Source organism: Planococcus citri, chromosome 3 (genome assembly GCF_950023065.1).
Source record: "Planococcus citri chromosome 3, ihPlaCitr1.1, whole genome shotgun sequence".
Lineage (NCBI taxonomy): Eukaryota > Metazoa > Arthropoda > Insecta > Hemiptera > Pseudococcidae > Planococcus > Planococcus citri.
This window is the reverse complement of record NC_088679.1, coordinates 1,594,808-1,607,954: the sequence shown is the minus strand read 5'-3', so window position 1 is coordinate 1,607,954 and position 13,147 is coordinate 1,594,808. Positions and strand designations below refer to the sequence as shown.

At 32.6% G+C, this 13,147-nt stretch overlaps 1 protein-coding gene and 2 long non-coding RNA genes across 4 annotated transcripts in view; 1 reads left to right on the top strand and 2 right to left on the bottom strand.

The window, feature by feature from the left end:
• Positions 1-13,147, bottom strand: part of LOC135841073 (uncharacterized) — a 272,383-nt gene that overhangs the window by 204,943 nt on the left and 54,293 nt on the right. The gene's annotated exons all lie outside the window — the stretch shown is intronic.
• Positions 9,365-11,014, top strand: LOC135841072 (uncharacterized). Its single transcript, XR_010557833.1, has 3 exons — positions 9,365-9,711; positions 9,809-10,142; positions 10,212-11,014. It is a non-coding gene; the product is annotated as an uncharacterized LOC135841072 (long non-coding RNA).
• LOC135841071 (protein max-like) lies at positions 11,871-13,141 on the bottom strand. Of its 2 annotated transcripts, none has more exons than XM_065357874.1 (5): positions 12,989-13,141; positions 12,683-12,859; positions 12,472-12,582; positions 12,258-12,381; positions 11,871-12,175 (listed from the first exon to the last, which is right to left on the bottom strand). In XM_065357874.1, the coding sequence occupies exons 2-5, from the start codon at positions 12,716-12,718 to the stop codon at positions 12,012-12,014; spliced, it is 435 nt and encodes a 144-aa protein (XP_065213946.1). In that variant the 5' UTR covers positions 12,719-12,859; positions 12,989-13,141; the 3' UTR covers positions 11,871-12,011. The 2 variants fall into 2 exon arrangements, with proteins under 2 accessions (XP_065213946.1, XP_065213947.1); XM_065357875.1 differs by having other exon boundaries at positions 11,871-12,133.

The window sequence follows — 13,147 nt, the reverse complement described above, 5'->3', positions numbered from 1 at the left end:
GATGATTTTGTATTGTAAAAATGATAATAAATTTGTTAAGTTTTGTAAAGACGAATGTGTATCATCGTACAGGCTATTACTTTGTTGCAACTTGCAGAAATGCAGATGCACTTTGGCTCCGTAATTTACTCGCGTATATTAACGTCAGGTACATATTTAACCAATTTTTTTTTTTTTTTTAAATTACATACTTGTGTATAAAAGTTGTTATCGCCTGTTTTGTATGTAATGTAATAAATTTCGTCGTAGAGAAATGAAAAGCGAAGTCAGAAAAAAAATGTAAAGAAAGTTAAATTCGTTCAAAGTTTTGAATTGAAAAAAAAAAAAAAAAACTAAACAGACGAAATTCAAAATTTGAATACTTCCCCCAAAATAATTACCTAATTTGTTCGTCGTTTTTTTTTTTCTGTTTTTCGTAAATTCCATCATCATTAACTTCGCGAATTTTATAAAATAAAAAATTTTAAAAATTCGTAAGCTTCAATTAAAATATACCTATTACAGATTGTATTAGAGTATCTTACATCAATTTTTTCTACATTTTATATAATTTTTTATCGATGTAAAATTTAACGATTTATAAAGGCACTTTTATTATACGATTTTTGCACTGTAGATTTTGTACATATAATTTCCCAGGATATTTGTTTATACTATATAAATAACAAATTGGCGAATTATTTATTGTTATATAGTTTATAACGTAAATCAATATTATTTTTGTACAAAAAAATCGCGAAAAACATTAACGAAAAAAAAAAAATGTATCATTTATAAACAGGTTGTATATTCTTAAGAAACTTTGCACCTTAATAAGTATAATACTTTTGAATGCTCACAGTATAATTACCTACTACCTATTTATGTTATTCGATATAAATTTTCGTAACCAATCATTGATAGAATTTTTTTTTCTAAATATAATTTTCAATGTTACACGGACCTTGGTGAATATACGTACCCCTACCTAATTTCCTTCGTCCTTCTCGGTATCCATTTGCCAGTTACACATTTCGAAAATATTTTTTTTATTAAATTATACGTGGTATGTTTTTCAAGCCCATCGTCAGTGAGATTTGCATCAACCTAGCTAAGAGATTGAAATCAACAATGATTTACAATAGGTTTTGAATTTTCGAGAATAGAATAAAATTTAAAAAATCGTTGTTTTTTTAAAGCATATTTTTATTGATAATTTTTTTTCAAAGAACTGTTGACTTAAATAGAGATATGATTACTATCCACACTGTTTCATTGTCTTGAACCAAAAAAAAAAACTTATTGAAAATGCTATTTATGAGAATGAAACGTCAGAAATTGAAAAATGACAATTTGAAATTATTAAGTATATTATTATATTTTTTTAAAAAAGAAAAGATTACTCATTAAAATCGTTTTGATAATTATGGGCGATGGTAGTGACCTGACAGCCATCTATGTAAGCAATCTACAATTCGTAAACAAAAACCTTCTCCAAACTAAAACAAAGAAACATCCCTTGACAGTTGATGAAAATTAATTGTCATTTAACGATAAGTGTAGTGAAAAAATACATCAAAAATTGAATTTTTTTTAGTCAATTTACAGAGGTATCTACTATTATTACTTCGTTTCGAAAATCAACAATGTAAAAAAAAAAAATCGTTGCCTATAAGAAACAAGAGAATTGTACACGAAAGATTGGATTCTTTTACAATCCAGACTCTCAAACAGGAATGAAAACGAAACAAAAAAATTACATTTTTTGCAATTTTTTTCAAACAAAAATGCGTTTTAAGAATACATATATCTATGTACTTCAGAGAAGCTGGAAAATATTACACGATGAATTCATTGTGTTAGTTGATTGATTAATTAGAAGAGGTATTTAGACTCGGGCAAGTTTCATTGTAAACTATTTTTTTTTTCAAAATTATTTTTACGTCTCGTAAAACTCAAACTTACACAGATGAGAAAGTCGATGAAGAAGAATAAATAAAAAATAGAAAAAAAAGATATGGTCGATATAAAAGCTTCAAATAGTAGATACCGAAAGGCCTAAAAATAAGAGACAATATTTTTAATAAATTCGTAGAAATAGTTTTTTTTTTTTTGTAATTGAAATTTTAAACGTGTAGGTACACGTCATAGATGGCATAAAAATTCATATACGAAATAGAAAAACACATCTATTTTTTAAACAAAATCGATACTATTCAGTAATTTATTTACCTATCCTATGTACTTAATGCGTTACGTTTATATAATGACCCTTTATTAATTATTTATTTACGATTTTATTTGTTCGTTGATTTAATTTTTTCCCCTTTCTTTATTTTAATTTTTTGATTTTTTTTTTTTTAAATGTTATTATCGATTTTGATAATTTTACGAATTTTTATTTTGTTTAATACAAACACGTGTACGTTATTAAGATATATGAGATCCTGCTCCCCCCCTCTCCCTCCCCAACCCCTTTACTCATCCCATGCACGTCTTCAACACCCCCTCTCATTAAGCGTATATAAAACAACATCTATGTAATCTATTAAAATAATGAGATCTGCATACCTAATTTTCTGAATGTTATACCTACGTAGTTTATTATCGACTACTTAATTATAAAATTATTGCTCATAGGTTCTCAAGCCAAATTAATTAACATTTTAAGGTGTATTTACAATGTTTATTTTCGACCTTATTATCATACCTAACCGTATTCGTGAAATGGTACAAAAAAGAAATAAAAATTTATAAATAAACGATATATTTTTTTAATTTGCACCATTTTTGGACCATGAATAGGTATCGTTGCAGATTGATAATCATCGCTTGTTTTATCGAAGGAAAATCATCAGATCAGGACTCTCTCCAACCTCCGACAAAATGTTTCGTGAATTAAGCATCGAAATTTCACCCCTCCTCATCCCTTCACACGAGCTGAAATCGAAAAATCGACAAAATATTCGAAACCAGCGTTCTTGAAAACCACGATTTCGATACCTATGTATAGATTTTTTACTAAAATTTCATCCCCTTTCACCCTTCCTCCAGATTTTCTCCCACCCCGCTCACTTGAATCGTATAAAATCGACAAAATAATCCAAACCAGCATCCTCGAAAACCATAATTTCGATAATGTGTACATATATCGATTTTCCACTGAAATTTCACACCCACTCATCCCTCCCCAAAATCAAATTTTGTAAAAATGAAAAAAAAAATCGAGTGATATGTCAAAAAAATAGGTTTTTTGGATCGAGAAACACGAATCTGAGGCCCTTTTTTCCCTCAGACCCTTTGGGAGCCCTTGAGGAGGTGCTGCCAAAATCAAATTGTCAAAAATGAAGAAAATCGAGTGATATGTTGAAATATACGGTTTTTGGGTCGAGAAATCTGAGGTACTTTTTATTTTCAGCCCCCTCGAGGGCCCTTGGGGAGGTGCTACTGTAATCAAATTTTGTAATAATAGTAAAAAATTGAGTGATAGGTCAAAATGTAGGGTTTTTGGGTCGAGAAACACGAATCTGAAGTCCTTTTTTTCATTCAGCCGCTAGGGGAGGTGTTATCGAAATCAAATTTTGAAAAAAAATCACAAAAATTTGAGTAAATCATCAAAATTTAGATTTTTTGGTTGAGGGGTTTTATTAGTCAGTTTTTCAATCATTCGACCCGATATCGTCGGTTATTTTATATCATAACTTGAAAAATCGCGCCTAATCGCAAAGTAACTATAACTAACCACCCCCAAATTCTACACACTTCAAAACACATTTTCACGCAATCGCGGTTTTGAAGGGAGTTGAATGAAAAAACTTACGCTTTATTCACTTACAATATTATTTCGCGTTAATTTAGTTTAACTGTAGTCGCGTTTGAGAGATGAGATATCCATCTCAAGAATGGTAGCACCTCTCCAAGGGCCCTCGAGGGGTCTGAGAGAAGAAAGGACCTCAATTCGTGTTCCTCGGCCCAAAAAACCTATATTTTGACATATCATTCGATTTTTTTCATTTTTACAAAATTTAATTTTGGTAGCACCTCCCCATGGGGTCTGAGGGGAAAAAAGGACCTCAGATTCGTGTTTCTCGATCCAAAAAACCCACATTTTGACATATCACTCGATTTTTTTTCATTTTTACAAAATTTGATTTTGGTACCCCCCCCCCTCCCTCCCCCAGGGGTCTAGCGAAAAAAAAGGACATCGGATTCGAATTCCTCGTTGGAAATTACTACGAAATCACCACTTTCAACTTTCGATATGGTCATAGTTTGGCTGTAAAACGCCATGCGCGTCTTTTTTCGCAATCCTAGTCACTGTGCATCCTTGAAAAATGAAAACCACGATTTCGATACTTAACTATATCGTATTTTTCATCAAAATTTCGCTCCTCATTTACAACATTGCTAAAATTTGGCATTCAATGGCATTTTTCGGAGAGACACCTTGAGGCTTGAGTTAATAAAATTTGGTACTCGGTGACTTAATACCACTGTTGCAAGAGTGCTCGTTTCACACTCCGGAGAGGTGCTTTTCACTCCAAGCATTTTCATCATACTCCAAACTCCACTCTCCACTCCTATAGTTCAGGGGTGCTAACCGTAACCGCAAAAAACCGAAAACCCAAACCCAAACCCAAATAAAATCCATAATTTTAGCCATTTTCAAACCCAAACTGAAAACAAAAACCGAAATTTCATAGGTTTTTTAAAAACCGTAAAAAACCAGAACGAAAATAATGAAGCAGCGTGAGTGAAACCGAAACCTAAACCGATATAATTTATTTCGGTTTTTTTCGGTTTTCAGTTTGGGTTTTTTTCGGTTTTTTAAGGTTTTCTGTTGGTTTTTTTTCGGTTTTTTAAATTTTTTTGGGGAGATTTTTTCTAATTTTTGACTTTTGAGACTCGAAAGTCGAAATCCAGGGAAATTGATAAATATAATGAACTGAACCTAACAAATTCGGTCCTTGGTTGTTGCTGTTTGGGTTGAGAAGAAATTTTTTTTAAAAATATGTAAAACCCAAAAAAACCGAAAACCGAAACCAAAACTGGAATTTTTGTGAGTAAAACCGAAACCCAAACTGAAACCGAAATTTTGAATTTCAAAACCGAAACTGAAATCAAAACCGAAAAATGTCAACAAAAAAATTGGAGTGAAACCGTAACCTTAATTAAAATAATTAAGGTTAGCACCCCTGCTATAGTTTTAAAATTTACTCATTATACTCACTCCACTCCTTACTCACTCCAAAGGAACTGTCAACACTTTTACTCCACTCCTTACTCCTACCATTTTTCATTAAGTATTTATATTTGTAATTATTTTTCATGGATTTTTGACTGCACACTCCACAGATATTGAGTGATTGATTATATTCCTGAAATAAAGGTGTAAGATGGTAAAAGTATATCAATAATTAATAAAAAAACATCATTGGCGATAAGTAATGAGAAAAATGGTAAAATAAACAAATAAAAGAATTGAGGAGCTCATTGCAAAAGTAGCCCTTGTCACATGAACTTTTAGTCCCTTTTCACTCGATTGCACCTATTGCCAACTGCGGAGATCATGTTGTAATGATGAAATGACCGTCAAGTTGGTCTACCCTGAGTAGCCCTGAGAGGAATTGCTTTATAGAGTTTACATTCATGATACTGGGTACGCTCAAGGGAGAGCTTTGGAGATTGCATAGGTTCATGTGACAAGGGCTACTTTTGCAATGAGCTCCTCAATTATAAATACCTATGTGAGTAACAGTAACAGCAGCATTTTGATGTAGGTAATTACTAATTAGTCAGAAAATTAGGGGGGAAAAGAGGAGTAAGGAGTAAGGAGTTTTGATTTAGCAACACTCCAACTCACTCCCAACGTCCCAAGTCCTACTCCTTTTTGAAACAGTGGGAGTACTCCATCATAGGAATGTGGCTCGGCTGGCTCCACATTACAGCATAGATTGCTCTTACTCCAAAGTCCAAGCATAAGTATACATCCTCAAAACATCTCACTCCTTGCACTCCTTACTCCTACTCAGTACTCCACGCTCTTGCAACACTGCTTAACCGGCGTTTGGTGGCATAGCAAACCAAATCGAATGTGGTACCAACGTGTAGATCTCGCCGAGACGAACACAACGCGCTACCTACAAGCCCCTCTATCTATTCATGGAAGGAAACTACGAGCGTCTAAAGTGCACCAAATGAGCAAAAAATGAAAAATTGTCAAAATGAAAAATGCGACCTGGGGAGCTTGTAGAGCATTCTCTTAGCTAAAAATTGCAATTTTTGGCATTGGCCTACCTTCTTTTTTGAAGAATTTATGTAACTTTGAAGTTTTGAAACAGATCAATTTGAGTAAAATTTGATGAAATTTTTTTTTTGAAAATTTTACTCAAATTGATCTGTTTCAAAACTTCAAAGTTACATAAATTCTTCAAAAAAGAAGGTAGGCCAATGCCAAAAATTGCAATTTTTAGCTAAGAGAATGCTCTACAAGCTCTCCAGGTCACATTTTTCATTTTTTGCTCATTTGGTGCACTTTAGACGCTCGTAGTTTCCTTCCATGAATAGATAGAGGGGCTTGTAGGTAGCGCGTTGTGTTCGTCTCGGCGAGATCTACACGTTGGTACCACATTCGATATGGTTTGCTATGCCACCAAACGCCGGTTATTAATACACCTGACAGCACTAAAATTTGGTCATGATGGTTAGAAAGCAAATACTCGTAATTAGACATGTTTCCACGAATTTTTAATTCAAAATACGAGTAAGTATGATTTCCAACCTTATTTCCTTGCAAATGTTCTGCAGGTGTTTTTATCAAACTGGAGAGCGAAGGGCTGATAAGAGCTGACGGTAAATGCGGTCAGAACAGAAAATCATCAAATCATGCAAAATCACTTCACATTCAATTCCATACACACAAACATGCACAATTACAATCATAAATACAAATTAAAAATATACCACATCGTAAGAATCATGATTTAGCAAGTAAGTATAATACTTATCAATACAAATCAAAACTCACCAACTGCAGCATTTCGTTGATTGGATGAAGAGAATAATCTGCAACATCCAACTGACGGATCATCGAACAGAGAACACACGAATTGACGAACGAAATCCACGTCGATCGAAGTTGAAAATGAATCACAACTTTAGATACATTTACATATTACATCAATTAAAATTACTCCAGACGAAATCTAGGATTAGAAATCCAAATAAAATCTGATCATTCTTAAGGCTAGGGGCTTCAATAAACACAAAACCCGGAAAACCGACGTTGTAAGTGTCTTGAAAAGAAGTGCTTCAGGCACAACGTTGATCTTGAGTACCTACCGGTACTTTATATTATTTTAGAAGATGCAGTATGCACATTTTCTCGTACATGAACATAATTTTCATCGATACAATGAGCATACCACACAACTAAATGTAAGAACAACAATCTAATCAAATTTGAAATTAACAAGAGCTAAATAAATCGCGAATGATTTGCACTAGACCGCAATCACATCAACGTAAAAAGGAACAGTCAACGCGAAGACGATAATATAATACGATTGACAAGACCGAAATAAGTACCGAGACCGACTACCAAGTTGCGTCACCTACGACACAAACAACTTGAAGGATAAATCAAAATGGCGTACCATTGTTGTTGGTACATGCAACACGTAATCAAAAGGTTCGACCATCAAAATGATTCATCACCTTTATCTACCATATTTGTCATCGGCAAGACGGCAACTCGCTTTATCGCTTTCAGGGATGAATGACAACGATAATCTACGTAATTCTTGAATGTGTCTGCAGTTATGCAAGTGCAAGATAAGATTGTCTTCGCCTTTGGAAACACGAAGGCGAATTTACATTGTACTTACAACTTACAAGAACTGAAGTAAATTTTGAAAAGTTTTAGAAAGCAATTTTTCTCAAAACCAAAGCAATGATTCAACTGATTAAACGTTGAACTTGACATTGAACGTTTTTAAATTAAAAATAGGATAGATGTGTATATTTTCAAGTTGAAAAGCCAATGGTTGAGTAAAATTGATGTTATCCCGTATTCAGCTCGAAGTCAAAATACCTGAATAGCTACGAAAAAACATCATCATCTATTCTACTGAATACTGATGGAGAATTGCATGTAAGTATGTACGCATTGTACCAATTGTACGTGTAGGTACTTATAATTACTCAACAATATTATGTTCATCTTTGAATTTTTTTCAGACCGAACAAACAAAATCGAACAGCATTCAAAAAAATCACACTATCGGGCGTAATTTCAGAAACTGAATTTCGTCTTTCAAATTTTGGTGAATTGTTGAGAATTTAAATTGGGCCCATTTTACGTAAAAAATCCAAATTTTTCATCACATCAAGGTAGAAAACTGAAATTTTGTTTACCTATAATCTCTATTTTCGACTTTCTAAATTTATTGCCGAGTGTTCGAAATACCTATTCCAGTTTGTTCAAGAGTCTCTAGTATATTTTTGGATTTTTTAGTTATTGAAAAATTGTCATAAAAAGGATGAAATTGGATTCAATACAAAAAATGAACTTGGACGATGGATATACTCGAACACCTACTTATGTACCTTCTTTGTGACTTTTTAAATCAATTTAAGCACAAATCATGGACTTTCAGAAGGATATTTTTAAAAATATTTTGTTGTATGAACAGCAGAAAAAGAAACTGACATTTTTCCAGACAAAACAATTTTTGACTTGCATGTTTTCATGTTTAAAAGATTAGGAAAACGTGGGAAAACAGATAAAATATTTCAAAGTTTGATTGAGAAAGGGCTAAAAAAAAAATACTTAAAAAAAAAAAAAACTTTCAACCAGGAAGAAGCAAGACAGAAGTATAGAAAATATACTAGACAAACAGAACTATTAGACGCTGTAGACGGTTTATTAATTTTTTTTTTATTTTAAATTATGGCCATAACATATGATGTTAGCTCAACTTCGGATTTCCAACTTCATTTGATTAAATTTTGTGAAAATTACGAGTTTCAAAAATCTGCAGGAGGCTCCAGAACTGCTGAAAACGGTTTGAAACCGTTTCCAATTGATTTGACAAATGACAGGTCGAAAATAGAGTATATCCCAAATTTCAGCGTTCTTGGTCAATTTGGTAAAATTTTGATTTTTTTTCTCATATTTGGCCCGAGTTTGATTTTCAAAAAATTTACAATTATCACGTTCTAAAAACGTTGATTAAATTCTATATGTAGGTCTAAGTACCTATTATGTAGTACTTATTACGTCTATAACCTTTTGAATATTTTCGATCACTTTTTGACCTCAAAAATTAATTTGCCTAATCTGAAAATGGTTCCATCAAAGATATACATATATTGAATATTTGATGGCAGTAAAATTCATTAGAGAGGAAAAAGCAGGAACATTGAATCGATAAAAACTATCAACCGCATACCTATTCGGATATTACGAGTGCAAATCAAATTAATTTGGCTAACTATTTATCTAAGGTTACTAAAATTTCAAGATATAAATACCCTAGCGATTGAAAAAACGTTCAATACTCTCGTAATTCGCGTTAAAGTTTCAGCTTAGAATTTTTTTCAACCTATAGCCAAAAATGAATTAAATGTATGTATTTTTATTTCGTTTCAAGAATTATGAAATTTCAAGCCTTCATTTGTTGCTGCTTTATAATTATCCACGTACGAGAAAATTCTCCGTGGGAAAAAGACGTAAGTTTTCCTCCAATTCGGGTTTTAAATACGATTTAATATTTCTTACCATGATACATATCTATTATCTATGCCTTTATAAACCAACCGATTACAGACTGAAAAGGAAGTTTAAAAACATGCCAAAATTTTGGATGGAATATCGTCAACCCACGACAGATCATGCCTCAGAAGCACTATATGTTTACACTTTATTATGATATTAGAAACAACCTATAAGTACAATAGAAAAACTATAAGATTCGAAAATGAACAATTGAAGAGCTACAGTATTTAAAAACGTGTAATAAGGATTTATCTGAATATCGTTTGAATTTGGTGAGTAACTGGTTGTTTCGTGAGATTGAGGGACGTGTGTATAAGAACAACTTTTAATAGGTACCTAGCTATATTATATTTATTTGTTTCAGACCGTGTGCGAAACCTCTCTTGTAAGTTTGATATCACTTAAAATTCTGAAAAGCCATTCACAACCACTAAAAGTATTTTCCTCCTTATAGACTACATCTATACGCGATACGTGAAAAGAGTGAACTTTTAAGTGTGGTTAATAGAAATGATCGACGGAAATGATGGAATACTGTACATTTCCGGGTACCTATATGGCTCCAGTGTACACCCATGGATCGTTACGAGAGGTTTGATCATATTCGCAACATGTGGAACCGGGGCTACGACAATAAGCAGTTGCCTCTACATGAATTACCAATAGCAATGCCTCAAAACCGCCAAAAAATATCATCTACAGCACACGTAGAACACGATACGTTGGGCAAAAAACCAATCGGAGAAAAAGAAATAGAATCCATCTGCGATTTAGGAGGAAGGGATTCGAAATCGAAATTAGGCTGTAAGATGATAATGAATAAATGGATCCGTGAAGTGTCCCAAAACAGTAACATCTACAGATTATCTAGTTATTATCCCTGAAGTTATTTTGAGAAATCAGATTAATTCTACGTTTTTCAGTTCTTTAATTTACCGCATAAATTAATCAGTAAAATCTGCTCTAAATAAATGATCTGATTAATAAATACTATAAAAATTTCAAATCAGATCATTTATTTAGAGCAGATTTTACTGGATTAATTTATGGGGTAAATTAAAGAACTGAAAAACGTAGAATTAATGCTAAGTAGAAGTAGATTTGACCCAAATATTTTTCAAACTTTTAATCCGAAGTGGTAGCTAAACACATTTTGTTTATTCTGTTATCTATTATAGACATAATTTGACTCTCTATTTATATATTTTTAGATAATATTTGACTGTTCATTGTAAATACATGAGTATTGGTCTTGTCTGTAAAATCAAAATCATTGAAAAAATCAGTTGTTTCGGTCAAGTATGATGATTTAGTAAAAAAAAAAAATGTGGATGATTATTTCATAATTGAGAAAAAATTAACAACCCCCATAAACTGTAACCTACCTCGGAAACTGAGAAATGAGGCAGGCTATTCGAGAATTCATCACAGAAATAAAGAGAATTTAAAATTTAAGTTACAAATACGACCTGAGAGAGTCACGAGCCGAACTTCAGTAGAGAGATTGATCGTAGGTAAATGAAGATTGGACGACGTTAGAAAAAAATTACGTCAGAATCATCATCGAATACTGCTTAGAAATTTTCTACAGAAATTGAAGTAAACTTGACGAATAAAAATTATGGAAAATTTTTTGTACTGGGGAAAAAATTGCGAAAAATAATTTTTAGGTGTATTAAAAATATAATAATGCGAAATCCAAGAACGAGAAAAATATTGTTAAACTGAAAATGTGATATTACTCCATAAAAGATTAATTTTCTAATTGAAGTAGTTTTCAAATAGGCCTAGTAATAATAGGCAAACATTACTTATGTAGCTGATTCTTACTCGCTGGATAATTTTGTTCGGTTTACGATGATTTGATTTGATATTGCATATTGCCAAAAGTTGATTTGAAGCATAGATAATTTTTTATATGTACACTGTACAGGTATACCATAATCAACTTACATAATGATCAGTGATTACGTATAATTTTGTGCTCCTAGTCGACAACTTAATTGAAAAATTCAACACGCAATCGCCCAACTTTTGAAACAGGTGACTCGAACCAACCAACTTTCTTTCATTTCAACCGAACGAAATCTACTCGAACAAACAATCGTCAGTATCAATAAGGAAGCTTTTTATTATAAAACAAAATAGTACTCTAAACACGACGTAATAAAAAATATATACATTAACTCGCTGATTGCGTACAAATAACCACCTCGGTTACGACTTCAATATTAATACACACATAAGTTAACAATTACGAAAACTTCTTCGTCTTCAACTTCTTATGACGAGGAATAACATCGGCTTCTGAATCCGAACTCGAAGAATCCGATTCGTCAAAATTAGTTCCATCCACATTCAACTCGCTCGATTCAACTGCAAAATTGCCAGTCGCCTTAGTTTTCTCTAGAGTACGTACTAAAGTACAACAAATACGACAGATATGAATATCGATCCTCGTTTTAAAAAAATATTACGAATGAGATCGAGTATTTCTCACTTTGAGATTCCAATAAGACGTTTTGTCTCTTGAGGTCATCGATATCCTGCTGGTGAGCAGAATTTTTACGTCTCATGAATTGTATGTAATCGGCTGCTTTTTTCAAAATCTGGGCTCTGCTAGCCTGTGGCATTAATTCGCACAGTGAATCTATTACTACGCCAAACTACTGTTCTAGGCTTGAACTATTACTAATGGAAACGAAGATACATACCACTTTTTCGCCTTGAAGGGATGGCACGGATTCGCGAAGACTGGTAAAGCTGTCTTTAATATGATCTCGTCGTTTTCTTTCCAATGCATTGTGATGAGCTCGTTTTTCAGCCTAATCGTAAGAAAAATACAACTTGCATTAAGCATCAACACTAGAAAAAAAATAAGCATATACTTGAAGCTAGTTGTTGACTCAAGATTTCTACACTTACGCTTTCCAATTCCAAATCTCTATCATCGTCGCTCATTTTTACAGGCTAGTCGAAACAAAATACTAGAATACGAAAATCACTTCAAGCATTCAACATTTCAACTATTACAATACGGTTTCCATCGCTGAACTAGATCAACCCTTAGTGAAAATCACTGCGTCTCTGTCTAGGTCTACCCTGCAACATTCGATGCGAAGATAATTACGTGAAAATTAATGAAGAACGAATCTTCGAAATAACAGCTAACGATAATTAATGACCTAATTACGGATAGAATAAGTAATAATTTCAAATAAAAAAATTTACCTGAAAAACAAAATTTTTCCTTGATCCTTGATGTTCCTATTTCTTTCATCAAAATTTCGCAAAACAAAAACAAAATGAAAATGAAAAAAAAATTTTTTGAGATTTGTTCAAATTTAATTTGGTCAGCTGGGTCACGTCACATGCAACGTAACGTAACGT